This window comes from Myotis myotis, unplaced genomic scaffold (assembly GCF_014108235.1).
Source record: "Myotis myotis isolate mMyoMyo1 unplaced genomic scaffold, mMyoMyo1.p scaffold_m19_p_10, whole genome shotgun sequence".
Lineage (NCBI taxonomy): Eukaryota > Metazoa > Chordata > Mammalia > Chiroptera > Vespertilionidae > Myotis > Myotis myotis.
Genome location: NW_023416314.1, coordinates 78,358,019 through 78,385,270, shown reverse-complemented (window position 1 = coordinate 78,385,270; position 27,252 = coordinate 78,358,019). Strand labels below are relative to the sequence as shown.

At 51.2% G+C, this 27,252-nt stretch overlaps 2 protein-coding genes across 5 annotated transcripts; one reads left to right on the top strand and one right to left on the bottom strand.

Moving 5' to 3' along the window:
- Window positions 1-1,714: 1,714 nt before the first annotated feature.
- On the bottom strand, window positions 1,715-9,335 carry GAL3ST3 (galactose-3-O-sulfotransferase 3). Its single transcript, XM_036326574.1, has 3 exons — window positions 9,156-9,335; window positions 5,687-5,923; window positions 1,715-3,412 (listed from the first exon to the last, which is right to left on the bottom strand). Exons 2-3 carry the CDS (start codon window positions 5,809-5,811, stop codon window positions 2,239-2,241), a joined length of 1,299 nt encoding a protein of 432 aa, XP_036182467.1. The 5' UTR covers window positions 5,812-5,923; window positions 9,156-9,335; the 3' UTR covers window positions 1,715-2,238.
- Window positions 9,336-11,935: 2,600 nt separating this feature from the next.
- SF3B2 (splicing factor 3b subunit 2) lies at window positions 11,936-26,897 on the top strand. Of its 4 annotated transcripts, none has more exons than XM_036326573.1 (22): window positions 11,936-12,105; window positions 12,273-12,322; window positions 12,809-12,886; window positions 14,111-14,359; window positions 14,570-14,620; window positions 15,517-15,634; window positions 15,928-16,028; window positions 16,577-16,673; window positions 16,840-16,931; window positions 17,304-17,519; window positions 17,667-17,804; window positions 17,968-18,048; window positions 18,185-18,412; window positions 19,199-19,348; window positions 20,360-20,449; window positions 20,539-20,646; window positions 21,680-21,787; window positions 22,061-22,203; window positions 22,291-22,392; window positions 23,329-23,386; window positions 25,928-26,027; window positions 26,148-26,292. In XM_036326573.1, the coding sequence occupies exons 1-21, from the start codon at window positions 11,973-11,975 to the stop codon at window positions 26,015-26,017; spliced, it is 2,481 nt and encodes an 826-aa protein (XP_036182466.1). In that variant the 5' UTR covers window positions 11,936-11,972; the 3' UTR covers window positions 26,018-26,027; window positions 26,148-26,292. The 4 variants fall into 4 exon arrangements, with proteins under 4 accessions (XP_036182466.1, XP_036182464.1, XP_036182463.1 ...); XM_036326571.1 differs by lacking the exon at window positions 23,329-23,386 and adding an exon at window positions 26,660-26,897 and having other exon boundaries at window positions 11,938-12,105; window positions 14,573-14,620; window positions 26,148-26,333; XM_036326570.1 differs by lacking the exon at window positions 23,329-23,386 and adding an exon at window positions 26,660-26,897 and having other exon boundaries at window positions 11,938-12,105; window positions 26,148-26,333.
- Window positions 26,898-27,252: the final 355 nt, after the last annotated feature.

Sequence of the window (27,252 nt, the reverse complement as noted above, 5' to 3'; positions counted from 1 at the left end):
CATCTGCCCAGAGGTTATCGTGAGCTCCTCCAGGCAGGGACCACATTTCACCTGCTGCCAAAGCTCTGGAACCCTGTAGGGCGGGCACAGACTGAGCAGCGTCACGTGTGTTGATGGAAGGAGCCTCTTGGCAGAGCATTGGGGTTCCAGGGGCTAGAGCCTCTTCCCCCGGGATGTGGCTGAAGCTGGAGATGTTTGGACCAAGGTGTCCCAGGGGCCCCTTGCTCAGCCACTGAAGGCTAACATTCAATTCGGCGCTTACTTAGGGTCTGTCCTTGCTCCTACGTCAAAGGAGAAACCGTCTCCCAGTGCCTGTTGTTCCCAGTTAGTCCCTGCATCCAGATTTTTCTGAGTCCATAGTCGTGCTCTCTGCTGAAAGGGGGCAGGTTTATAAAGGAGCCCACATGCTGGAGGGTCAGGGAGGAGCCTGCAACTGAGGTACGTGCCCTTGACTGGAATTGAACCCGGGACCCTTCGGTCCACAGGCTGACGCTCTATCCCCGAGTGTAACCCTGAGTGTCACATAACCTTTCCAAGTCTCAGTTCCCTCACCCATGAAATGGTACCTATCTCATCCTATATAATAAAAGCCTAATATGCTAAGTGTCCATTCGTCCAGTTGGCCATTCAACCAATCAAAGAGTAATATGCTAATAATATGCTAAGGTCGCTCAACTGCTCACTATGACATGCACTGACCACCAGGGAGCAGATGCTCTGACCAGTAGGTTAGCTTGCTACTGGGGTCCAGCCAATCTGAACTGAGTGAGATGGGTTGGACATGCCCTGGAGCTCTCCTATGGTCCTTCCCTGGCTGGCCAACCTCCCACATCCCTCCCCAGCCCCAATCATGCATCGGTGGGCTCACGGCTGGCAAGCGCAGCGGCAGTGGTGGTAGCCTCTCCGGCCTCTGCAGCAGTGCTAAGGATGTCCGACTGCCGGCTTAGGCCCGCTACCCACAGGAAGCAGGCCTAGGCCAGCAGTCGGACATCTGCTGAGGGACCCCTGCCAGTGCACGAATTTCATGCACTGGGCCTCTAGTAATATATATATAAATCCTTTAAACAGTGGCTGGCACATAGACCATGTTAGCTATGCTTACTTGTCCAGATACGTCAATGTAGCTGTCCATTGTAAAGTAGAAAAGAAAGTAACAGAAAAAGTCCTGATTCTCTGCTAGTTTTAAGAGAGGTGTCATTTGAAGGTGCTGAACGCCTTGCTATACTAAAGGACATCAGGGGCAGGGAATGGTCCTCATTTACATCTGGACCTTGTGGGAAGGAAGGCCGGTGGTAAAGTCAGCGACTCAAAAAGAGGAGGTGAAATTCTGAGTTCAGCACCTCCCTACCTGGAAAGATCCTCCTCTGGCCTCCACTCTGCCCAAGGAGCTGCTGTGTGGCCCCCCCCTCCCCCGCCTCCCCACAGTCCTTCCTCTTAGGTAACTGCTCGTTTCAGCGTCTCCCCATGAGCCCCATAAGGAGAAGGGCTCTAGCTGCCTTGTTCATCTGCATCCCTGTTCGTTCGAGATGATGCTCAATAAATGTCGCTGAATTGAATGAAAATGATTTACATTTTCTCAAAGGAAATGAGTGGGCTGAGGTGGCTCAGTCAATCAAGGGTGAGCCTCCGGGAAGAGCAGGGGAAGCCCGAGGCGGAGTCCTGATCCTCCTGGTGACCACAGCTACCCTTGGGCACCTGCCTCAGCCAATGTGGGGAATCTGGCTTTCAATGACTGCCATCTAACCTGCACATTTGAGAGATATTTTTATTAAAAAACAAAACAAAACAAAACAAAAAGCCCAACCCAAGAACTCTTGGTTCTGGGAGTCTGGGAGCAGCTTAGGTCTGTGGTGAGAGTGGAACCTGGAAGACAGATGGTGTGGGGACCCCTGGCCCCTGTGAGGAAAAGCAGGGGCTCCGGGAGGCCGGCGGCGCAGCTCCTCGCTGCAGCCCGGCCCACCCGCTTGGAAACTGGCGGAGGGCTCAGCCCAGCCATGGGGAGGGCGGCTCCGGGCAGGTCTCAGACCCCCACCCCGGAAGGAGGAGGGGACGCCTGGGGCTCCACTGAGCCTATCAGCTCCCTCCCGGGGGAGGGGGTTCAGCCCAGCCCAGGGAGGCGGGCTCAGAAGGCTCCCCCGCCCCCCCGTACAGCGTGGGGCTTAAGCCCCTCGGAAGAGGGGGTCCTGATGCGGCAGGACCTGGAGGTAGCCCCCAGCCCCAAGGCCTGACTCCCGGAGCTCAGTGGCCTTGGGGGCCGCGGGGCAGCGCCCGGATGGGCCGAGGCGGCGGGGGATTGTCCAGGACGGGCTCGGGCCGGGTCCGCACACCCAGCCGGCGCTTCTGCTTGCGCAGCAGGTAGCTGGAGTACTGGACCTCGGGCATGGCCAGCTTGAGGCAGGCCTCGGTGGCCGCGCCAGCGCCCTCGCCGGGCAGGTCGTAGCCCATGATGTCCACCTTGCGGCTGGGCTGCCAGGGCTGCAGCTGCTTGGTGCGGATCTGCGCCGCCGGCCGCAGCACCGGCTCGTCGCCGAAGCAGCGCCGCAGCAGGCGCTCCCGGGCCTCGCGCAGCTCGCGCGCCTCGCGCTCCACGCACGCGCGGCCGGCCCGCGCCACGCGGCGCCAGAAGGTGGCGTTGAAGTGGTCGTAGAGGCCGGCGTCCAGCGCGTTCCAGGCGCGCGCGGCCCGCGCCAGCGCCTCGGGGATGGCGGCCAGGCGCGAGCCGGCGGCGCGCGCGTTGAGCTTGGCGTAGAGCACGTCGTCCAGGTCCCAGGCCAGCAGGCGCCGCAGCAGCACGAGCGACTCGTCGAAGTACTCGGCGATCATGACCAGCGAGAAGACCTCCTCCACCTGGCGGATGAGGCCCGCCAGGTAGGCGGGGTCGTCGCGCGGGCTGCGCTCGTGGTCGCCGCCCAGGTCGTAGGCCAGCGTGTTGTGCGCGAACATGGCGAAGTGCTCGCCCGCGCGGTAGTAGGCCTGGGGCGCGCGCAGGAAGGCCTCGAGGGACGCGTTGGGCACGCGCCGGAAGGCCGGGCAGTACTGGTTGTAGTAGGTGAAGAGGGACTCGAACATGGCCGCGGGCTCCCGCAGGATGGTGACGTAGACGGTGCCCGGTGGCATGAGGCCCTCGAGCTCCGCGCGGTCGAAGCGCAGGTGGCTGGCCAGCACGTGCGGCGGGCGCGTGGCCGGGTGCACGAAGTGCGCCGAGAAGTTGCGTGGGTAGCAGAACTGGTGCTCGCACCGCGGGTGCGGCAAGGCCACCGTCAGGTTGTGGCGCTCGGCGAAGCGGAACAGGATGTTCTGCACCGTGGTGCCCGCCGTCTTGTGCGTCTTCAGGAAGGCCACGGTCATGTGCTTGGGGCGCGGTGGGGAGTCCTGCAGAGGCGGGCAGCTCAGAGGGAACAGCTTGGGGTACCTGCAGGGTCCAGGGAGGGGTGCAGGGAGGAGGGTGTGAGAGGCTGTGAGCCCTGCCCCTGCCCGAGGATGGTTGGGGTGGGCTACAGAGCAGCCCGTTTTGGGCTTTACCCACAGAGCAGTAGAGGGGTATGGTAGGCGGCCTCTAAGATGACCCACGTGATCCCTGCTGGCCTCCTGGTATTCATGCTGTTGTGTATTTCCTTCCCCTTGAGTAAGGGCGGGACTTATTGATGTCTCTAAGGAATAGAATAGGGCAGAAACGATGGATGTCACTTGTGAGATTGCACTATAAAAAGACTATGGCTTCTATCTCGGTGTCTTATCTAGGACAACTCCTGTAGGTGGTGAGCCACCCTATGGGGAGGCATCCCATGGCAGCAGTTACCAAGGAACTGGGCCTTCAGTCCATCACCCTGCTTGAGGAACTGAAGTCTGCCAACAACCACATGAGTGAGCTTGGAAGGGGAGCCCTTCCAATCAGACCTTCAGATGAGACTGCAGCCCCATGAGAGAGCTTAAGCCGAGGTACCCAGCTAAGCCCCACCTGGGTTCCTGACCCACAGAAGTGAGATAATAAATGTTTGATGTGTTCAGCTGCTAAGTTTTGAGGTAATTTGGTTACACAGAAATAGATAACTAATAGAGGGAGAATGGCCCTTGGAGATCCTTGAGGAATTCCACTCTAAAGATGTAGAAACGGAGGTTTAGAAGAAAAAAGTCATTTACATAAGTCTGGCCGCCCAGATAAAGTCGCCAAGTCTTCTTGCTCTCTCTTGTTTTTCACTTTTACTTTTTCACTGGCTCCTCGCCTTGTGGATCAGAGGCAAGGGCTTTGAGGCAAACCATTTGTCATGTGATTCTGTTAAGACCTCTGGAGCTTTACTCGTTCATTCGGCCAATATTTTTTTAATCATCTCCTATGTGCCAGGCACTGTTCTAGGCTCAAGAAATATGATAGTATAGAGAACAGATAACAGTCCTAGCCTTCATGAAGCTTTCATTTGTTTCCCTGATCCTGAAAGGATGTTTGGGCTTACAGGTAAACCGGTGAGATCTTTTCAGACTTGGAGCCACTCTCCTGTTTCTTTTCTGCGCCCTAGTCCTAATGGAATGAGGAAAGGCTAAGCAGCTTTGAGAACACCATTGAGATTTCCTATCTGTGGCTGATTTGGGTTCAGGATAATGTCTACACAGACGCCCTTTTAAAGACCAGCAAATCACGGGGATCGGGCCCACTCACGTCATTCTCCTGGGCAGACCATGCAGAAAATGGGGAAGTTAAGGCTCTGAGGGGTGCAGGTATTTGGTGGGTTCACACGTGAGCCAGGAGTAGGGTCGGGGCTCCTATTAGTCACATGGTATCCTGTGTCAGGGTGACTAGCTGGATCACACATAACATCATTTCTATTTTACAGATGAGGGAACGGGCTCAGAGAAGTGAGAGACTTGCCCAGCACAACAGAAGTAGTGAGAAGTTGTTTGCAGTCCTTTGGGGAGGCACTGGATTCGGACTGGATTAGAGTCCTAGTTTAGTCACTGACTCACTCTGACTTTGAGCAAGTCACTCCCATTTCAATGAAGATCAATCCATGCCCCGGGAGGGTGTGTGGATCTAAAGAGATGTATGGTGCCCGGCCAGCGTGGCTCATTGAGCATCGACCTATGAACCAGGAGGTTATGGTTCGATTCCTGATCAGGGCACATGCCCAGGAGTGGGCTTGATCCCCAGTGTGTGGCATGTGGGAGGCGGCCGATCAATGATTCTCTCTCATCATTGATGTTTCTATATCTCTCTCCCTCTCCCTTCAGCTCTGAAATCAATGTAAATATATTTTTTTTAAAAAATAAAGAGATGTGTGGAAAGCACTTCAGGATAGAGCAGTGATGGCGAACCTATGACACGCGTGTCAGAGGTGACACACGAACTCATTTTTTTGGTTGATTTTTCTTTGTTAAATGGCATTTAAATATATAAAATAAATATCAAAAATATAAATCTTTGTTTTACTATGGTTGCAAATATCAAAAAATGTCTCTATGTGACACGGCACCAGAGTTAAGTTAGGGTTTTTCAAAATGCTGACACGCCGAGCTCAAAAGGTTCGCCATCACTGGGATTGAGGGAAGGAACGAAGCCCAGCAGAAGACAGACTTCTGGCAGGTGCAAGGAATGGGAAGAAGGGCTCTCGGTTCTGGTGTTAACCAGGCAGCTGGCCCCCTGAATACCAAACTGCCCTGGGCCCCGCCCCCTCACCGAGGCCCCGCCCCTTACCAGCTGAGTTGTGCACCCTGGTGGATGAGGAGGCTCAAGGTGCTGCACCCTAGCACCAGCAGCAGGATTCTCCTGCGGCTCATCATCTTGGTGGCCTGCTGCAGGCGCTGGAGGATGGGTGGCATGATGTCGTACCCACCCCTGGACTAGCCAGGGTCTTGCTATCCAGGACACCCGCTGCTGGCACTCATGGGGGCTCCTGAGGCTCTGGTAGCAGGGCCAGTGTTCCGGAGAGGCCTGGCAGGGGAAGAAGGCAAACAGGTTTGCGGTGGGCAGAAGAGATGGGCTCTCAGCCCCCGCAGACTGCTGCAAAGGAGAGCTCCCAAGAGTGGGGTGAGCAGAGAGGCCAGGGAAGATCAGATTCCTGCCTCCCGTCACCAAGACCCTATCTCCACAGGGCTCCAGATAACTTAGCCTTGGGTGGAATTACAGGCTCTGGGGTGTGGCCAGCCCTTCAGGCTATAGCCACTCCCTTAAGCCCTGTCTCTGCTTCTCTCTGTGCCCCCAATTCCTCTTTGTCTCGTGGCCGTTTGTATCTGTCTACCCAGTAGACTTGCCTTGGCACCGCGGCTTGGCTCAGGTCACAGAAGTCTCAACTCAAGGTTTCCCCTCCTTCCCTGATGGCTTCGGCCAAGGGTTGGTCTTGACCCCCCAGAAACTGAGCTCCTCAGAAACACTGACCAAACCTTCACCTTCTCAAGTCTCTGACACAGGGACTTACTGTTTGTACTATGCTATTATATACTTAATCCTGTTTAATCACATCAACCCTAACATATTATTTCTACTATATAGACAAGGAAACTGAGGCTCTAAAAATGAAGCCCCTTGGCTGGGCCACAGAGCTGGTATTAGCAGAATCCGGGATCAGACCTGCTCTTTCTGGCTCCAGAGTCCATACCCTTAGATAGGTGTGCTGCTTCCAAAAAGAACTGGTTTCCCCAGCCTGCCCTGAACTCTGGCACTTCTGCCCGCTTCTGAGCCCTGAGCCCTCCCACCTGGGCTCCTGCTCTGAGGGTTCAAGACCAATAAATCCACGAGGGACTTGAAATCCTGGAACCCTACCTGGATTCCATCCCCAGACACCTGAAACCCTGGCCACCCCATCAGCTTCCTCTACAGTGAGAGGCAGTGGATGGCAGCTTGGGCGTGGGGCAGGGTGTGGGGATGCAGAGGGGCTCCTGCTCATTGCCCTGCTGAGAATCTGGAGGTGGGCCTGCATTCCAGGTGAGTGACAGGTGTGAGAGCCAGAGGAGCCTGCTTTCCGGCCAGTCACCCACACATGAATGCTTTGGCTCAAGGGCAGCACAGCCCTTGGCAACTCCAGTGGAAAGTCAGCTTCAGTAGCAATGCCTGTCAGGTAGGGTGGGGTCTCTGCCCCAGCGGCCTAGTCTTCAGGTTCTGGTTCAGATTCAGCCTCATATACCCTCCTCTCCAAAAGGGAGGGGGAGCCTGGAACCTTACGGGCATGTGCATGTGTGGAACTAGGACACCTGAGTCCCAGGAGGGGTGAGGTAATGTGAAAACTCTTTTGACCATCACCTTTCCTGGGGGCCCTGGGCTTGGCTTCCAGTCCCTCTTCTTCCCCGCACACAATTAATCCTGGATTACACTGAAACCTGATGGGGTGGAAAGATGTCTGGTTATGTCTTTCCCTTCCTTCCCAGCCCCAGCACCTTGTTTCCTCCATCAGCTTGCAGACAGACTTAATCCACCTGGAGCCAAGGGCGGTGAAGGGTCCAGCCACAGAGGACAACCAAGGAGCAAGTCCACCCCCACCCCTGCTGGGGCAGAGGAGGGCTGGCTCTGTCTGGGTGGGCAACCTTCAGGAGGAAGTCAGAGCCAGTGGCCCTTGCAGGATGGAGGCCTTCCCTTTGTCATTTATCCTGCTTAGAGGACTTGGTGGTCAGGCAGGAGTTCCCCAAAGGGGCAAAGTGAGGGCCCAGCCTATTCCCATCTTTGCTAAACTCCTTGAAACCACCCTATTTTTCAGAGGACTCTGGGTCAGCCAAACATGTCAAGCCTGGAGGGAGCTATGGTGGAATTTTCTCTGGGAGATGCTTCAACCAGGTCACACAGGCGATGAGAGGGCGATGGGCTGCTTGGTGGTTCCCTCCGTGCCATTCCCTTTAGCCCCGGGGAGCCAGCCAGCCAGACCCTATGTGAGGCTCACTTGGAACCAGCCATCATGAGCACAAGAATTCCCCAGGCACGAGTTTCTGCTTGGCCACCATCGATGACAGAATGCTCATCACCTTCATATACAGCCTGGTCCATTTCTGAGCAGCGCTGGCTGTTCAGAAGTTCTCTCTGGGATAGCTAGGATCCTCACTTGTCCCCTTACACCTTCCGCTCTGCATGTGGCCAGTTCTACCCTCCTAGACCACACAGACCATGATACCTGCAGGTGTTTGAAATCAGTACCCCTGTCTCCTTGGGGTGGGCACTCAGCCAGGATAAACATTCCAGGTCCCAAGAGAGTGCTGCTCGCACATTAGAGGCAGCCTCCCTTCCCGTGGCAAGTTCAATCCTTGGTGCCTCTGCTGGAGATGGAGTCAGGGTCCGGACACCTGGGAGGGGCTGTCCGCTTCTGTGGTCTCCAGGCTGTTGTGGGGAGGGTCTGCTGGGGCCAGGCCCCTCATAGGCTTCAAACTACTTCCCGGCTTCCCTTCTGTCTTCTCCATGGAGAGTTTCCCTGAGCCACCCCAGACAGGCCAGGGTGCCCAACCTCATCAGAATATCAGGGCTAATTTTAGTCAGCACAACCTACCTCAGGCTGCTGCAAATTGCTTTCCCTTCTCCAGGGAGCCAAAGAAGAAATGGAACAGCTAGCCAGAGCTCTGCAAACTGGCCTGGGTGCCCACCCACCCCCAAGCAAGCCCTCCTCTGTCCTCCAAGCTCTAGGGCCAACAGTGGTGCATTTAGAGGAGGAGGGCGCCCTGGCCTGGACCACCCAGACCTGAGGACCTGACCTTTGGCTGACCTGGAGACTCCATCCTCACTTGAGGATGGCACAGTCCGGTAAACAGTTTCTCCCTAGAGAGAAGGGCCAAAGGCTAAGGAGGCTGCAAATGAGTGTCCCAGGAGATCAAGTATCTTTCCACCTCCCTCCTTTCCTTCCTTTTTCCTCCGCCTGCACCAGGTCCCTCCAGCCCCCTTTCCCTGTCCCCAACGTCATCCGTGTATCCGAATTCCCCTCCCCTGCTCTCTCCATCACCATCTACCTCCCCCACCTCCATTCCCTCAGTTTCATCCCAACCTCCCCCAGGGATCTGTCACCGGCATCTGCTCTTAGGGGAGAGGCCAGATTCGCCCTCTCACCCAGTCCTCTCCCGCTCCCCAGACACGCGCCCCTCCTCATGCTCTCCAGGCACTGCGCCCCTAGGACACGCTCCCGCCCATCCGTCGCCCCCCGTCCGGGACTGGTCGACCCCTCCTCCCCGCCCAGGTTGGAGACCGCAGGACTCACGCGCGGGCTCTGCCTCCGTCCCCGGTGGCGGTGGCGGGTGGTCGCCGCCTCCCAACCCTTTTCCTGAAATCCGCTGTGGGTCCGAGGGCGCCGGGCCCTGCGCACCGAGCACCCGTCGCTCCGCGCCTGGATGGGATCAGGTGGCGGCGTCCGCTGGGCTGCTCGGCTCACGGCTCTGCCCGCTGCCCGCCCCCCATCGCATACTGGAGGCGGGGCGGGGGCGGGGGCCCAGCGGCGGAGCTGGGGAGGAGGAGGGGAAGGGGAGTGAGAAGAGGAGGGGGCAGCCCTGACTCGGAGGCTGCCGATGAACATTCTCCGGGCGGCATCTTCTGATGCGGGCATCTTTCCCTGGCAGCCTTGCTGAGTCCGGACACCAAGGTGGCCAGCCCCTTGCCTCGCTTACAGAAGGGGACATTTAGGTTCGGAAAGTATCTGGACACTGTGGCATTGCTGGACATTCCTGGGCCCCACTGGTCAACCTTGGGCTGGAGCGTCCTGGGGGTGGGGGTGGGAGTGTGTGTGTGTGTGTGTGTGTGTGTGTCAGAGACACAGGTACCTTTACAGGCGCCCACATGCTCCCTCCCTCCTCTCCTTCTCCTCTTTCCACCTCCAGATAAGAAGCATAGTTGCACAGAAGCATAGTCTGGCCCTATCTGCCCTCATACCCCTGGGAACCCTTTTCCTCCAGCCCCTGAAGCAGCCCTTGCTGCTGACCCACTCCCACCCTCCACCAGGACCCAGACCCACTCACCCCTGACCAGAGCCTTAGTGGATGGGAGCTGTTCTGAGCCCTCAGAGGTGATACACGTGAAGATGATACTTGTGAGCTCCTGTGTGTGTGTGTGTGGGGGGGGGGGTAGTCTTGAATTTTCTACTGCTGTTCCAGGAGCTAGGCAGCAGCACCTCCCAAAGTCACACCAGACACCAAGAGCCACACACGTAGTTCTCTGGCTCTCACGGAGTCCTGGAGCCCTGCTTTCCCCTGCCCTCTTGGCCTGGTATGGCAAGGGTCCCAGAGCTGAGGCAGCCACCCATAGCTGGGACTGGAAGGGACTAGATTCCATTCTACACCCACACAGGTAGGTGTTGTGTGAGGGTCCTTATTAAGGAGGAGGAGGGAATGGGGACACTCAGGATCAGGAGAACTGCTTGTCCCAGACTGGCTCCTCAGTCTTCCCCTCTGAACAATGGACGACCTACCCTGCCTGGGTCCCAGGGCTGTTGGGATAAAATGGGGCCCCACTAGGGTTGTTGCTTTCTGGCCTAAGCTACACCACCTCCTCACCCATCAGCCCTCAGTTTATCCTGCCTGAGACCGCCAACCTCTTCCCCAGCACATACACATGCTTTGGGGCCTCTAGCCTCAGATGACCCGCCATTGGCTCTCCAGTTACAGGGAGCAGAAAGGCACTTCCTTTGTGTCAGGAATGGTTCTGCTTGAGTGGGCTGACAAGCTGAAGGGGAGGGCGAACTGTTCTTTCTTCTGTCCTTTCTGGGTTTGGCTTCTCCTCTGGGAGTGTCAGGAGACTGGGATGGTGGTAGTGATGGAAGTGGGAAGGGGTCAAGGTTTGGACAGGAGCAAAGAGAATTTCCTAGCCAGTCATTTTTCCTGGCCCAGTCCTCTTCTCTGTCTGTTATAAACCTCACACCTTCCCTGGACCTGACACCCTATTTTTTTTCACTGTTCCCAGCTATTTCTTTGTTGGAGGCAGCCAGTGAAATGGAGCATGCTAGAGATATGAAGGGTGTGGGTGTGTGGGGGAAATGAGACCATTTCACTTGAGTTTCCTGGCTCTACACACACCCACACACGTTGAACTGACTGGTCAGGACAGGGAGAGGTGGAAGCTGGGCAGGTAAGCGGTACCTGCCCATTTCTCCCTCAGACGCACAGGCCAGTGGTGGGGGTTAGGGGGTGCAGGAGGCAGGAGGCAGGGTGGGTCCTCCAGGAGGCTGGTGGGGATGAGGGAAGAAAAGATCCTGAGTTTATTTTGGAGACTGAAAAAGACGTAAATAATGTCTCTGGAAAGACTGCTCCACTTGCCCTCCCCTCCCCAGTTATTTATCGAACGCCAGGCCCCTGCTCACGTTCTTGGGGATAGAGGTGGGTAGAAGGGGCAAGAAAGACTTCAAAACAAAAGGTGGGAGGTTTGCATGTATTATTATGAGGGCTCCAAGGAAGCAACGGAAAACGGGAGAGGGCTTAGCGGAGACGACATTTGAGCCGGCCTGGAAGACGGGAAAAGGGGCTTAAAGTGTGGCCCTTCCCCCGGGTCCGCAGCTGGAGCTCAGCCCGGGCGGGTCCGCTCCTCTCCCGGCTCCGATCCCCTTTCAGCTCATTCATTCCCACCTGCGCCGGGGTGGGCGGGCAGACAATCAGACGCGGTTTTATCGCAGGCATCGGCTGCAACCTTCTGCTTTTGGCGCCCGCAACGCGCGGCGGCCGGGGAATTAGTCTTTCGGAACTCCCGGGAACATAAGCGCCCGGGCCTCTCACAATGGCTCCGGGAGTCGGAAGGCTACGGTCTGCGCTCGGGACTGCCAGGCGCTGAAAGCAAGCCCTCCGGGAGGGACCCGCTGTCCCCGCAGCCCCGCCCCTGCGCCCGTTCCCAGTGTTCCCGGTGCAGTGGCCGGGTATCGTACTACAACTCCCAGAAGGCTTCGCGACCAAGGGAGAACGACACGGGGTGGGCCTCTATCCGAGTAGCCTGCCAACCCGGGAGGGACGTGGCGTACCGCGCTGCCGGAAGTTCCGGGCAGTGGGCCCCGAGTCTGGTGCGAGCTTCCGTATTGGTCGCGCGCCTTGCTGCTGCTAAGATGGCGGCCGAACATCCCGAGCCTCCCAAAGGAGAGTTGCAGCTGCCGCCGCCGCCACCTCCTGGTCACTATGGCGCCTGGGCTGTCCAGGAGCTTCAGGCCAAATTGGCAGAGATCGGAGCTCCGATCCAAGGTAAGGAGAACTGGAGATCAAGAGCCAGCCGCGTAGGCCTGCGGGGAAGCGGAGCCTGGTTACCCCGGAGATCGGGGGGCGGAGGCGGGCCGCTGGGGCCTGACTTGGGCGGGCGGGCCTGACTCGGGCTCGGCGTGACTTACCGGATGATCCTCTGCTTTGCACAGCTGGGAGTCGCGAGGAGCTAGTGGAACGGCTGCAGAGCTACACCCGCCAGGTAAGTGTTGGCGGCGGGAGGAGGCCTATCATGACCTCTCAACTCGGTCTTGGTTCTTTGTGTTCCTCGGCACAGCTAGCGGGGCTTTCCCTTTTTGCGTGTTGTTGTCTTTACCTGCAATCGTGTAACCGTTTCTATATACCTGGTCTCCCCAGTGCCCAGCCGAGCTCCAGCAGACAGGCCTGGGTAAATGTTGTTGCATGGATAGGAGTGAACATCCCTTAGTGCAGCGGTTCTCAACCTGTGGGTCGCGACCCCTTGGGCGGTGGAACGACCCTTTCACAGGGGTCGCCTAAGACCATTCTGCATATGAGATATTTACATTACGATTCATAACTGTAGCAACATTACAGTTATGAAGTAGCAATGAAAATTTATGGTTGGGTCACAACATGAGGAACTGTAATTAAAGGGCCAGAAGGTTGAGAACCATTGCTAGTGGAACAGCTGCTCTTGGACTGACCTAGAGCCCTTTCTCTTTTGCAGACTGGTATTGTACTGAATCGGCCGGTTCTGAGAGGTGAAGATGGGGACAAAGCAGCTCCGCCTCCCATGTCAGCACAGGTGAGATGGTGGTTCCACTTTTTAAGGTCCCTTTTGCTTAAAAAGGTCCTTCTCACATGTAGTGTAGGCAGGATGCAACTAGGAGACTGGGCAGGGAGGTGCTGCAGTGACAGAATTAGCTCTTCAGTTCGTCCTTGCTCCTGATCCTTGCATCCTTCCCCAGGGTCTGCTCCTCCAAATTCTACTTATTTAAGATTTAGCGCAAATATTTGGAAGCCTGACTTGATTTACCCCCACCCGCTCCAAACCAGCTGGAAGTAATCGCTGTCTTCTTTGTTCTCCTGGGCATAGTTCCTGTATTCTTTGAGACATTAGGGGTCACTCCTTGATTTGATTTCGTACCCTCTGTGTTTACTGAGCCATTGGGAGACACTGGCTCCCGTTTATCTCAGTTCTCTCACCTTCCATGTTCTTTCTGATCCAGGATTTTACTTTCTCTAGAGCAGTGGCTCTGACCTGGGATCCATTGATTTCTGTGTGTGGGGTGAGGAGTCCTTAGAAAGGCCTTTAGCGGTGTCCCTGAATCTCCTGAAATTGCATGCAAAATCTGTGTTTACGCTAGGCTGGTGTGGCTCAGTGGTTGAGAGTCAACCTATAAACCAGGAGGTCAGGGTTCATTTCCAGGTCAGGGCACACGAGTGGCTTGATCCCCAGTAGGGAGAGCGTAGGAGGCAGTCAGTCAATGATTCTCATCATTGATGTTTCTCTCTCTCTCCCTCTCCCTTCCTTTCTGAAACCAATAAAAATCTATTTTTTAAAATGTGTGTTCATGATATTTTTCTGAGGAGAAAATCGATAGCTTTCATTGGTTGGTGCCCCAAAGCTAACATCTTTTCTTGGTATTGCTATAGAGCAGTGATGGCGAACCTATGACACACGTGTCAGAGGTGACACGCGAACTCATTTTTGTGGTTGGTTTTTCTTTGTTAAATGGCATTTAAATATATAAAATAAATATCAGAAATGTAAGTCTTTCTTTTACTATGGTTGCAAATATAAAAAAATTTCTCTATGTGACACGGCACCAGAGTTAAGTTAGGGTTTTTCAAAATGCTGACAGGCCGAGCTCAAAAGGTTCTCCATCACTGCTGTAGAGTATTGTCTTGAGTTTAAGAACTGTGTCATTTGACTTTGAATCCCAGCACTTGCCAGATAGTAGATCCCCAGCAAATGTCTGCAGTAGATAAATGCTTCCTAGATTATGATCATATATTTTTTCCACAGCTCACTGGGATTCCGATGCCACCGCCACCCATGGGCCTCCCCCCTCTGCAGCCTCCTCCACCACCTCCACCACCTCCACCAGGCCTTGGGCTTGGTTTTCCTATGGCCGTTGGACCCCGCCCACCAAACTTGGGGCCCCCACCTCCTCTCCGTGTGGGAGAGCCTGTGGCATTGTCAGAGGAGGAGCGGCTGAAGCTGGCCCAGCAGCAGGCAGCGTTGTTGATGCAGCAAGAGGAGCGCGCCAAGCAGGTGAGGAGGGCATCTGGCAGACTGGGCCTGGGTCTTGAAGGGGGAGTGGAGCCTCAGAGAGAGATGGATTCTGGGGCCAAGCCTTCTGGGAAGGTCTGGACCAAAGACTGGCACTTAGGTTCTAGGCTGGAAGCGGACTTCAGGGAGCAGAGTTGTGACAGACTGACCTGTGGGGTCTCGGTGCAGCATGAGCTTGTTTTCTTGTTTTAGCAGGGAGATCATTCACTGAAGGAACATGAGCTCTTGGAGCAACAGAAGCGGGTAATGCCCCTCATTTTAATTTTTGACCCCATGTTCCAACTCCTTGGCTATCACTTCTAGTGCTTTGTGTCCAAAACAAGATGCACCATTCAACATTACCTTACCCTCAACTAAATTTCAGTATTTCCCAAATAATTTCATCTTTCTGATACCTGAGGGGTTGCTAAACTGTGGACTGCAGTCTGTTTTTTGTATGGCCTACAAGCTAAGAATTGTTTTTATATTTTTAGAGGATTGTTAAAAAATAAAAAAATAAAACCCAAGAGTAGACAAAGGAGTCCGTACAGTGGCCCAGTATTTACTCTAGGCCCATTACAGAAACATTCGCTGATCCCTTCTAGTCTTACATGATGTCGTTTTAGGTGCCATGGAGGGGACTCTGGGCTAATGTAGTCATTTGTATCAGACTGAATGCGGTGGCCCCACAGGTGCATTGTGTCAGTTACTAATAGCTTACTCGGGGAATTAGAAAATAGGCATTAACTGCACCAGGCACGGAAGTATTTATGAAGAACTGTCTTTGCCCAGATTGTGCTAGATCTTGAGGGGTAGATATAAGAAAAGAATTCACTGTTTCTTAGAGATAACTAATCTTTTGGGAAGAAAACTCTTGTTAAAAATAGAAGTCAGTGTTTAAGCTAAATAGTAAATTCTCTGCTAGGAATTTGGGCTTTTTCTCGGCATTATTTCCAGGGGTTTTGTATTGTGGTGAGAGGGGCTCCTCCGTGTGGATTGGTATCCTGGAAGTGGCAGGGGGGATGTGGGGCTGTCAGAACTCCAGTGGTACCTGTTTGTTCTCCTTGGTCCTGTTACCTGGCTGAAAGAATGCATTTGCCAGGAGCTGCCTGCCCAGTGGATTTCCAAGTTGTGTCTCCACTTCCACTTCCCTCTCATAGGCAGCTGTGTTACTGGAGCAAGAACGGCAGCAGGAGATTGCCAAGATGGGCAGCCCAGTCCCTCGGCCCCCACAAGACATGGGCCAAATCGGTGTTCGCACTCCTCTGGGTCCTCGAGGTAAGACCTCAGAAATGGAAGGAAAGGAAAAGGAAGGTGATGAAAATTTTATTTATTTAAGTATATATCACATTTAAAAACGATGTGTCAAAAGTGAATTTTCATTAACTGAATACACCCATACAACCAGCACCCCAAAAGCCCTCCTGGCTCTCTTCCAGCCACCCTCTCCCCCTAAGGGTAACCATCACTCTAACTTTTAGCACACAAGGCAGGTAGTTTTTAAAATGAGTGTTTCTCTCTTTTTTTGTTGTTGTCTCTTCTCACATTGGATTTTTGGATTTCTTTCTTAGTTGCTGCTCCAGTGGGCCCCACTCCTACTGTTTTGCCCATGGGGGCCCCGGTTCCCCGGCCTCGTGGTCCCCCACCACCCCCTGGAGATGAAAACAGAGAGGTGAGATTGCTGATTTCTTCCTAGATAGAGGAGAGTGTGGTTTAGAAGGGGACTATTTCTGGATTTTTAGAAAAGGATTCTGAGAGAAGATGGGAGGACTTCTGGGGGTGGGGGTGAGGGTGGGGGGCTTAGGCAGGGCAGGAAGACGTTTCTGGGGCAGGGTTCTGTGCTCCACTCTGCGGGATGCTGAGGGATGGTTGAGTCTAGTTCAGCCATGGGCAAACTACGCCTATGGGCCGGATCCGGCCCGTTTGAAATGAATAAAACTAAAAAAAAAAAAGACCGTACCCTTTTATGTAATGATGTTTACTTTGAATTTATATTAGTTCACACAAACACTCCATCCATGCTTTTGTTCCGGCCCTCCGGTCCAGTTTAAGAACCCATTGTGGCCCTCGAGTCAAAAAGTTTGCCCACCCCTGGTCTAGTTGGTGGTGTCCTCTCCCTGCTGTTTATGTCCTGTGGCAGTAGCTTTTCTAGTAGAAGTGGAAATTGTTGGGGAAAGGGGCACTGAGATGACCTCCCTCTGCCTGGCTTGTCTCTGGCAGATGGACGACCCCTCTGTGGGCCCCAAGATCCCCCAGGCTTTGGAAAAGATCCTGCAGCTGAAAGAGAGCCGCCAGGAGGAGATGAACTCTCAGCAGGGTGAGTGCACTGTCGCCCTGAGGGCTGCAAGCACAGAGCCTGCAGTGGCTGCTGCTGAGGAGGGTTTGAGGGAGAAACTGGCTCTTGGTAAAGAGGGGTTACAGTGAGCAGGTAAGCAGGGCAGCGGCCCTGAGAGGACACTGATGGCCACCTTCCTCCCCTACAGAGGAAGAGGAAATGGAAACAGACACACGCTCATCCCTGGGTCAGTCAGCATCAGAGACTGAGGAGGACTCAGTGTCCGTATCCAAAAAAGAGGTATGGGATGGAGCTGGGTCTGGAAGGAATGGCAGGAGATGGGGTTTGGGCACTAAAACAGCTTCCATTCTAAGTGTTGAGAAAGCAGTGGCTGCTGCTACAGTTTCTATCCCCTGCGTGTAGGTAGTTTCTGTTTGATTGCCGTAAGTCCTTTGAGTTCTGAGGACAGTGCATGCCTACATTTTAAAGATAAACTGAGTTTCTGAGAAGTACAGTAGTTCACCCAGAGGCACACAGCTGGGGAGGGACAGAATTTTGGAGTCTGACTTCAAAACCTTTGTTCTCAGCCTCTTAGGGAAATAGGGGGAGATTAGAGGTGGGGCAGGCATGGTGTTGGATTCCCTGACCCATTGGTTTTACTTGTGTTGGCAGAAAAACCGGAAGCGTCGGAACCGAAAGAAGAAGAAAAAGCCCCAGCGGGTACGAGGGGTGTCATCTGAGAGTTCTGGGGACCGAGAGAAAGAGCCAGCCCGGTCCCGTGGCTCTGAGTCCTCAGCTGCTGATGTTGAAATTGAATATGTGACTGAAGAACCTGAAATTTATGAGCCCAACTTCATCTTCTTCAAGAGGATTTTTGAGGCTTTCAAGGTACAAGGAGCAGTCCTCTTAGGGGACAGATTGAGCAGGGAAGGGGCATGGAGGGGGAAAGGTGGGATAAGGAGGCATCTTCAGGGCCGGGTTCAGAAACTAGGGAGGGGCCCAGGGCTGGGGTTTCTACATTGCCTGCCTCCTCAGCTCACCGATGATGTGAAGAAGGAGAAAGAGAAGGAGCCAGAGAAACTCGACAAACTGGAGAACTCTGCAGCCCCCAAGAAGAAGGGCTTTGAGGAGGAGCACAAGGACAGCGATGACGATAGCAGCGATGATGAACTGGTGAGGCCCACACCCTCCTGTCAGGACACAAGGACTCCAGGGAGGGACCATGGTGAACCCTGGCAGAGGAGAACCCCTTTGGCGGCTGAAGGTTTGGGGTAGGCCGGGCAGTCTGATTGACATCGAAGAGTCCTGCTCAAAAGAGATACTTGTTCTGTTCTAGGAAAAGAAGCCAGAAGCCCCTAAGCTGTCCAAGAAGAAGTTGCGCCGAATGAATCGCTTCACTGTGGCTGAACTCAAGCAGGTGAGACCGAGCTGATGGAGTTTTGCTTGGGGGAGGAGCTTTGAAGGAGGCCTGGATGGGACTTTGGAGAAAGAGAAGTAAAAAGCTGCAGACCGAAGAGGTTGGGGCTTTCTTGAGGTGTGCTGTTGTTTTTCAGCTTGTGGCTCGGCCCGATGTTGTGGAGATGCATGATGTGACAGCACAGGACCCTAAGCTCTTGGTCCACCTCAAGGCCACTCGGAATTCTGTGCCTGTGCCACGCCACTGGTGTTTTAAGCGCAAGTACCTGCAGGGCAAACGAGGCATTGAGAAACCCCCTTTTGAGCTGCCGGACTTCATCAAACGCACAGGCATCCAGGAGATGCGGGAGGCCCTGCAGGAGAAGGTGAGGGTCTGGCTAGGGCTCAGGTCTGCCATCGGGGAGCCATGTCCTTAATAGCAGCCGACTTCAAACCTGGGATCTGGTTCCCAAAACCTACCTTTTTGTTAATTGTCTAATTATTCGCTCTCCACTTACAGAAGTCAGCACTGTGTGTGACACAGAGCAAGAAGGGCAGTGCCCACCTCTGTGGTCAGAACTAGCTCTCCTGCCCCACCCAGAGACTTCTGGTTCTGAGTTGCTCCATTTTCTTCCTTGTCTCCTCGTCCCCTCTGCCTGCACTTGGCCACCTATCTTTGATCTGCACATGGTGCCTCCTTTTTCCACAGGTTGCTCTGACTTTGTAGTTCTCTGCCTCCAGTGTGAGCCTGATACATTCTGTGGCTAGAAATTCATGGTAGTTGTGTGACTTCTTAAATTTGAAATTTTTAAATACTTTGAGTAGGCAGCAGTTGCATGTCCGACAAAAATTCGGGAGGCATAAAAGTACCAGGTGAAAACTCTGCCTTCCAGTTAGACTCTAGTCTGCCAGTTTTTTCCAGGGGCAACTCATGAGATCAGTCTCTGGATGAAATAGCTTTAAAAAGTATTGATATGAGCATAACTTCATATAGTAAGTATATTTTGTTTAATGAATCTTGTAATTCTAAGGGTTTGAGCAGGAAGGATTTTGGTGACTTTTTGAATGAGATAGATGAGGTTTCACTTTAGCTCTTTTGGGAGTAGGGAGCCAGATCTGTTGAGTTGGACTTGCTAAATCCCTTTTAAGGTGTGTCTTGCCATTCTCCACAGGAAGAACAGAAGACTATGAAGTCAAAAATGCGAGAGAAGGTTCGGCCTAAGATGGGGAAGATCGACATTGACTACCAGAAACTGCATGATGCCTTCTTCAAGTGGCAGACCAAGCCGAAGCTGACCATCCACGGGGACCTGTACTATGAGGTTTGGGAGTGGGGACCAGGGAGGCAAGGCTGGGCCTTAGCTCACAGCTCTGTAACTCCTGGTTGGAAGAGCTTTTTTTTTTACCCGTCAAGAGTTTTTGTGAGTTTATGAGTTTATTTGAGCCAAACTGTTGATACTTGCCAGGAAGCAAAATCTCAACGTATTGGAATAATGCTCTGCTGGAAGGGCTTTTTAAAAAATACATCTTTTTACTGATTTCAGAGAGAGAGGAAGAGAGAGGGAGAGTTAGACATCGCTGAGAGAGAAACATCAACATTGATTGTCTGCCTCCTGCACGCCCCCTGCTGGGGGTTGAGCCTGAAACCCAGGCATGTGCCCTGACTGGGAATCAAACCAGTGACCTCTTGGTGTATTAGTTTATGCTCAACCACTGAGCCACATCGGCTGGGCTGTAAGGACTTCTGAAGCCGGTACAGTGGCCTCTCCCCTCCGCCTCGGAGTTGTTCATTGTTCATTAACTCTCCTTGAATGAGATGGAATTTGAAATCTTCAAATGAGGCAGTTTTTTGGAGAGGTGCAGACCATATCTTTGAAATGATATTTACGTTGGGTGGTTTAGGGACAGGGGCAGATGCTTATAGGAAACATTTAATACTGGGGGTCGGAGAAAACTTTGTTTCTGATCCTTAAAATATTAATGACTATGATATCCTGGAATTTTTGAGGTGGAAGGATCTTGGCAATTATCCGGTCAAATGCCTTCATTTTATAGGTGAGAAAGCAGGTCCGGAATTTGCCCATGATTTCATTGTGGGTTGATAATAGGACTGGGCGTCTTGCTTTTCCTCCTCCTTCCTGGCCTTTATTCCTAAAGCTACTTTAGCTGGGAAGGAAGCAATGAGAATGAGAGTGGGAATGAGGCAGCCCTCAGTGGGGTTGTGTATCTGATGTGAATTGAAACTTCTCATCTTTGTTCTCATGTCCTCTTGCCATTGAGCTCCCAGTGTGTGTCTGGCGTTCATAATGCAGCATGCCCTGCTTTTTCCTCAGGGGAAGGAGTTTGAGACACGACTGAAGGAGAAGAAGCCAGGAGATCTGTCCGATGAGCTAAGGATTTCCTTGGGGATGCCAGTAGGACCAGTGAGTGACGGGCAGCAGAGAAGAGGGTGGGAATTGGAGCGGAAGAGATAGGGCTGGGTAGATGGTATTTTGTTCTCTTTTTCTTGCAGAATGCTCACAAAGTTCCTCCCCCGTGGCTGATTGCCATGCAGCGATATGGACCACCCCCGTCGTACCCAAACTTGAAGATCCCTGGGCTGAACTCACCCATCCCTGAGGTGAGCACTGTCCTTTCTTTCATTCTTAGCTGCCTCTGCTGTTAACTAGAGGATGTATTTTTCTCTCTCATTCCACCATTTGTATTTTTTGTTTAAAGAAAAAAATGTTTCAAGAAAAAAAGTAATGGGTTTTGTATTTTTAAAAACCTGACATCACCCTAACTTGTTTGGCTCAGGGGATAGAGCATTGGCCCGTGAACTGAAGGGTCCCAGTTCGATTCCATCAAGGGCACGTACCTAGGTTATAGGCTCGGCCCAGCCCTGGTCGGGGCACATGCAGGAGGCAACCAATGGATGTGTCCCTCTCAGATAGATGTCTCTCTCTCTCTGTCTCTCCCCCTCCATTCCACTCTCTCTCTCAAAAAAAACAACAAACAAACAAAAAAACAAAGGAAAAATATCCTCAGGTGAGGATTAACAAAAATAACAACAAAAAAAATCCCAAACCAAACAATCTTATATGCTCATATAAAATCAGAATTGAGAGTACAAAGATGAAAAATCACCCACAATTCCACCACTCAGAAGTACGTGGATTAACACTCGGTGAATGTGTTTCCAGGTGTCTCTCTGGTTTATATGTGGATGGAGACATACAAATAATTTTATGTCAGGAATGGCATTAAATTCATTCTTATTTTTAAGTAAAAGCATTAAATTAAAAAATTAACAGACAAAGTAATTGAAGTAAAAAGAAGTAATTATTAAGCTTCAGAAATTCTTAAGAGAAATATATTCTAAAAGCTTTCCAAAAGTTAGGAAAATCACTAAGAAGTGGGAGTCATATGTTTTAAAGAACACGTTTCAGTTTCAGACAATATGGATTCTACCACAAATGCTGAGGTTATTCCCGTATTTTCTGACTCCCATCTCCCCATTCTATTGCTTCTACTAGTATATAATGCTTTGATAACAGTAATTCCTCTCTGAAATCATAATTTCCAGAGTTCCCAAAGTGTAGACTTTTTTCTAGGGCTTCAGTGTTTCTTTAGGAGCTGAGGAGTAGAATTGACTTGCACTTACTCTCTTGCAGAGCTGTTCCTTTGGGTACCATGCTGGTGGCTGGGGCAAACCCCCAGTAGATGAAACCGGGAAACCACTCTATGGGGATGTATTTGGAACCAATGCCGCTGAATTTCAGGTACGGGCCATGGCTGGCAAGCTTGGTCTTAAGGTCATGAAGTTTAGAGATAGTTTATAGTTTCATTATCATTGAGCTAAGTGTTGTGAATTTTCAAAATCTGAAGAATGGCATGTATTTTTCTCAGCTGTGAGGCAAATACAAGCCCCAGAATATGAGCTCTCTGGGCAGAGATTATCTGTTTATTCTTCTATCAGTATTAGTTTCCTTTTACAACAGCTTTAAAGATAATAGGTAGTAAACATCTGTTGAGTGATTAGTGATCTCTTTCAGACCAAGACTGAGGAAGAAGAGATTGATCGGACTCCTTGGGGGGAGCTGGAGCCATCTGATGAGGAGTCTTCAGAAGAAGAGGAAGAGGAGGAAAGTGATGAAGACAAGCCAGATGAAACAGGCTTTATTACCCCTGCAGACAGGTGGGGACGCGGAGTCTGCCTCCTGAACTAGCCTGTCTTTCTTTGGGGACCTGCTCTTTACTCCAAGCCCCATTCCTCTCTTTACAGTGGCCTCATCACTCCGGGAGGATTCTCGTCAGTGCCAGCTGGAATGGAGACTCCTGAACTCATTGAGCTGAGGAAGAAGAAGATTGAGGAAGCGATGGATGGGTAAGGGAATCAGGCAGGACCGAGAAGGGAGGACTTTCTCTTTCCTTCAGTTTCTAGGCTGACTGGTTGACATTTGTCATCACCGCCCCCCCTCCCCCCCACATACACACACTCACATACAAAATTATTGAATACCAACTCTGTGCCAGGCACTGCTCTAGATGTGGGGACTGAGCAGTGAAAAAGACAGGCAAGATAGACTCATCAGAGAACAAGATAATTTCCGATGTGAGAGGGCAGTGAAGGAGAGGAAACTGGGTAATGGGATAGAGAAGGATTGGGTGGTGGGAGGCCTTTGGGAAGGCCTCACTGAGGAGGAGGAGGAGGAGCTATTTGAGCTGAGAGTTGAATGTTAGGAAACAGCCAGTCACAGGATAATGGGGGCAGAAGGAACTATAAGTACAAACTGTGAAGGCCCTAAGCCAGGCACAGGGTTTGCATGGTCATGCATTTTGAAGCTCTGTTATTAGGTATATAAACGTGTGGGAGTAAGTCTTCTTGATGAATTGACCCTTTTTTTCATGAAATGATCTCTTGGCTCTGTTGTTTACTTTTTCCCACTTTTTGGATTAAGTGAACATTTTTTATGATTCCATTTATCTCCTTTTTTGACTAAGCAACTGTGTTTTATTATTTTAGTGGTTGCTTTAGGGTTTAGAATATCTGTCTTTATCACAATCTATCTTCAAGTGATATTATACCACTTCAGATAATATTAAGAACCTGACAAAAGTGTACTTGCATTTTTCCCTCCTAACTTTTGCACTCTTGTCACACATTTTACTTTTACATATGTTATGAATCCTACACTACATGGTTATTAGTTAAATTTATTTTAATGGTTAATTATCTTTTAGAGAGATTTAAATAACAAGAATCATGTATTACTAACCTATGTAATTTCCAGTGTTCTTTCTTTTCTTTGTATATATCTAGGTTGATGTCTGGTATCCTTTACCTTCTGCGTGAAAATCTTCCTTCAGCATTTCTTGTTGTGAGTCTGCTGGTCATGAATTGTTTTTGCTCTCGCGGTCTAAAAATGTCTTCATTTGGCCTTCCTTTTTGAAAGATTTTTGCCAGGTATAGGATTCTAGATTGACAGTGTCTTTTTCTTTCAAGTACTTTAAAGATGTTGCTCGAGTGTCTTCTTTTATTGTTTCTGATGTGAAATCTATCTTCATCCTTTTCTTCCTCTGTCCATGTTACTTTTCTCTGGCTGCTTTTGATATTTTCTCGCTGTTTTGAGCAATTCGATTATACTGTGCAGTGTAGGCCAGAGTATTATGTGGTTTTCTTCATGTTTTTTTTTTCTTGGAATTTTGTTAAGCATCTTGGATATGGATTTATAGTTTTTATTAATTTTGGGAAAATTGTGGCCATTATTTCTCCAAATATTTTTGTCTTTTCTCTCCTTTGGGAACGCCAATTATACATCTCTTTTAGATCTCTTAAAGTTGTCCCACTGCTTACTAATATTTTAACAAATATGTCTTCTCTTTGTATTTCCTTTTAGAAAATTTCTGTTTATATGTTTTTTAATATTTTTTTTCTGCAGTTTCTAATCTGACTTGAATCACATCCAATGTAGTCTTTATCTCTCGCCATAGGATTTGGGTCTTTTTGTATTTTCTGTACCTCTTATTTAACATTTGAACATATGGAATGCAGTAATAATAACACTTTAATGTACTTACCGGCTAATGCCAAATGTGCCTGCTGTGCCAGTTCTGGGTTGATGTAAATTGATTATTTTTCTCATTAAGGATTCTATTTTTCTGCTTCTTTGCATGCCTGTTAGGTTTTGATTGGATGCTAGAATCTGTGAAATGTACCTTGTTAGATACAGGATACTTTTGTATTCTTGTAAATCTTTAGCTTTGTTCAGGGATGTAGTTAAAGTACTTGGAAACAGTTTGATTCTTTCAGATTTTGCTTGTCAGGTTCCTTAGGCTAGATGGAAGCATTGTTCAGTCCTCTGCACTACTGAGCACAAGACACTGCATGCTTTGCTCAGTGCCCTGTTAATCAGGTTTAGTCTGCCTAGTGGGACGAGGCACTATTCCCAGGCCTGAGTACATGGCAGGTATTGTTACCGCTAATCCTTCCAGGTGGTTCTCTCCCTGGCCTGGGTAGTTTCCTCACATGCAGTACTCACCTGAGAACTTGAGGGGGGACCCTCTGTAGGCCTCTTGAGTTCTCCAGTCTCTGGGCTGCTTTCTCTTCTCCAGGACACTGACCTATGATCTCTCGCTGCCGCGGTCTCCCTGCATTTTCAGCTTCATCCCTTCAGCTCATGGAGACCTCTGGTTTCTACATGGGTTACATGTTTTGTGCTCTGCAGACTCTCCATGTAGTAGGCTGGGCAATTGAAGGATTCACTTCATTTGTTACTTGTCTCTCAGGAATCCCTGTCCCTTATTGTCCCGTGTCCACTATTGTACTGCTTCCAGATGGTATTAAGAACCTTACATCTATTTTCCCCATTTTGGGGGGTTGTTTCATGGGGGTGGATACATCTAGTCCTTATTGCTCCTTGTCAGAAAGCAGAAGTCTCAAGTTTTGCATATTTAAGAAAGAAAAAGAAAGTAGGGTACTGTGGTTGAGTATAGTGAGCAGGGCTTAGTTAAGGGGCTGGATTATGAACTGTTTAGGCCAGTGGTCGGCAAACACATTAATCAACAGAGCCAAATATCAACAGTACAACGATTGAAATTTCCTTTGAGAGCCAAATTTTTTAAACTTAAACTATATAGGTAGGTACATTGTTATTAACTTAATTAGGGTACTCTTGAGGCTGAGGAAGAGCCACACTCAAGGGGCCAAAGAGCCGCGTGTGGCTCGAGAGCCACAGTTTGCCGACCATGGATTTAGGCCATGGTAAAGAGTTTGGACTTTATTCAAATCACAATCAAAAGCCTCAGTGGGTTTTGATCAAAGGAAGGACAGCATCTGAATTCCATTTTAAGGCATTAGCTCTGGCTGCTGTGTGAGAATAGATTGTCACCTCTTCCGGGGGAGAAGTAGGGATGAAGCTAGGTCTGGGTTGATGTTTGTAGATTTGCTCTTGTGTTTCAAATGTAATCCTTTAAATAGGTGGTAAGACTGGCTATAGATCATTTTTGCACCAGTGGAAGGGCTGGGAGTTTGAGTTCTGTATGTAAAAGCTCCAGGCACAGCGTTGGGCAGGAACTGCTGTGACCTCTTTCCCCCTGCTAGCTTCTCTATACCAGCGATCTTTTGGAAAGTTTCAGCCTCTGACCCTTAGCCCTTCGCATGTGGGAGTCTTGGTCTCTAATACCCTAAACTTGGGGGTCCCTTAACTCAGCCACTGTATTCCTTCCAGGCTGTATTCCCAGCATTGGCACCAACCCAGTTCTATCCTCTCATGGGCAGCTTGTGCATAACTTTCTCCCCTGGGTGTCTCGGAGTATCTCCAGGGTGCCGGGTGGAGGTGCTGTCGGTGTTCCTTTTGCTTCCTCTTCAGGAGGCCCTTTTATCCCTTCCATTTTGGGCTTGACCCCTTTGTACTTTGCAGAAGCGAGACACCTCAGCTGTTCACTGTGTTACCGGAGAAGAGAACGGCCACCGTTGGGGGAGCCATAATGGGATCGACCCACATCTATGACATGTCCACGGTGAGAACTTGGAGGACACTGCTTTTGGGGACTGGACAGGGGGCAGAAGGGAGGGCTTCTGAGCCTCTCTTTGGAGATGACAAAGCTCTGATCCCTTTTTTTTCCTAATACCTTTTCTAGGTTATGAGCCGTAAGGGCCCGGCCCCTGAGCTACAAGGTGTGGAAGTGGCCCTGGCACCTGAAGAGTTAGAGCTGGACCCCATGGCCATGACCCAGAAGTATGAGGAGCATGTAAGGGAGCAGCAGGCACAAGTGGAGAAGGAAGACTTCAGTGACATGGTGGCTGAGCATGCTGCCAAACAGAAGGTAGGAGCTCACACCAGAAGCCTGGGCTGGGGACTGGGACTCCTTTTTCGGTGGAGTGGCGTCCTCTAGTGGTGAGAGTGAGGGAGGACTCAGTGCCTGCTGCCCTAAGCTTCCTTGGTGCTGGAAACCTTGGAAATGCTCCGGTGGGCTGTCCTCCTCGAGGATGATGAAACAGGCACAGGGAGGGGAAGGAACTTATACAAGTCTGAGAATCCAGTTTCAGCACTTTTTCCACAGGCGTATGTGGCTGTGTCAGGCTGTCCACCCTTGTTTTGGGGATCAGTGGGTGGTTGAACCTGTTGTAACCTGTTTCTCTTTCTCTCTAGCAAAAGAAACGGAAAGCTCAGCCTCAGGACAGCCGTGGAGGCAGCAAGAAATACAAGGAGTTCAAATTTTAGGTCCCCCTCACACATCCGCCCTCCTTTAGGCCCTCTGCTTGGTTGCCTGGGCTTCACACATGGGTCCCCAAGAGCCAGCGCTCCCACATTCCCAAGGGCTTGTCATTCATGTTCTTATTTTAGACCTGTTTTGTAAATAAAGCTGTTTCCCAAGGAAAGAGATGAATATGTAACACTCCTGATCTTCCTTCATCTTTTAGTCCCCCCTGCAAGTGGACTAAAACAGCCCTTTCTACACCTTCAGGGCGGGCACCTGGGTCCTGTGTTGCAGCTGAGACGGTGATGCAGCCAAGGCGTGCAGAAATGGTTTTCCCACGGCCTGCCTTTGTAGGAGGCCGGGTTTGACCTTACTGCTCTGTCCTTGGGCTAAAATAGCCACTTAGCCCTGGCCGGGCTGAGGAGGTTCAGTGGGCTGGGGAAGTGGCCAGGTCAGGCTTCCTAACAGGCCTGTGGTCAGAAGAGGCCACGTCCTTACCTGACAGAACACAGCTCCCAACCCAAATGGTCCCTGAGCCTGTATG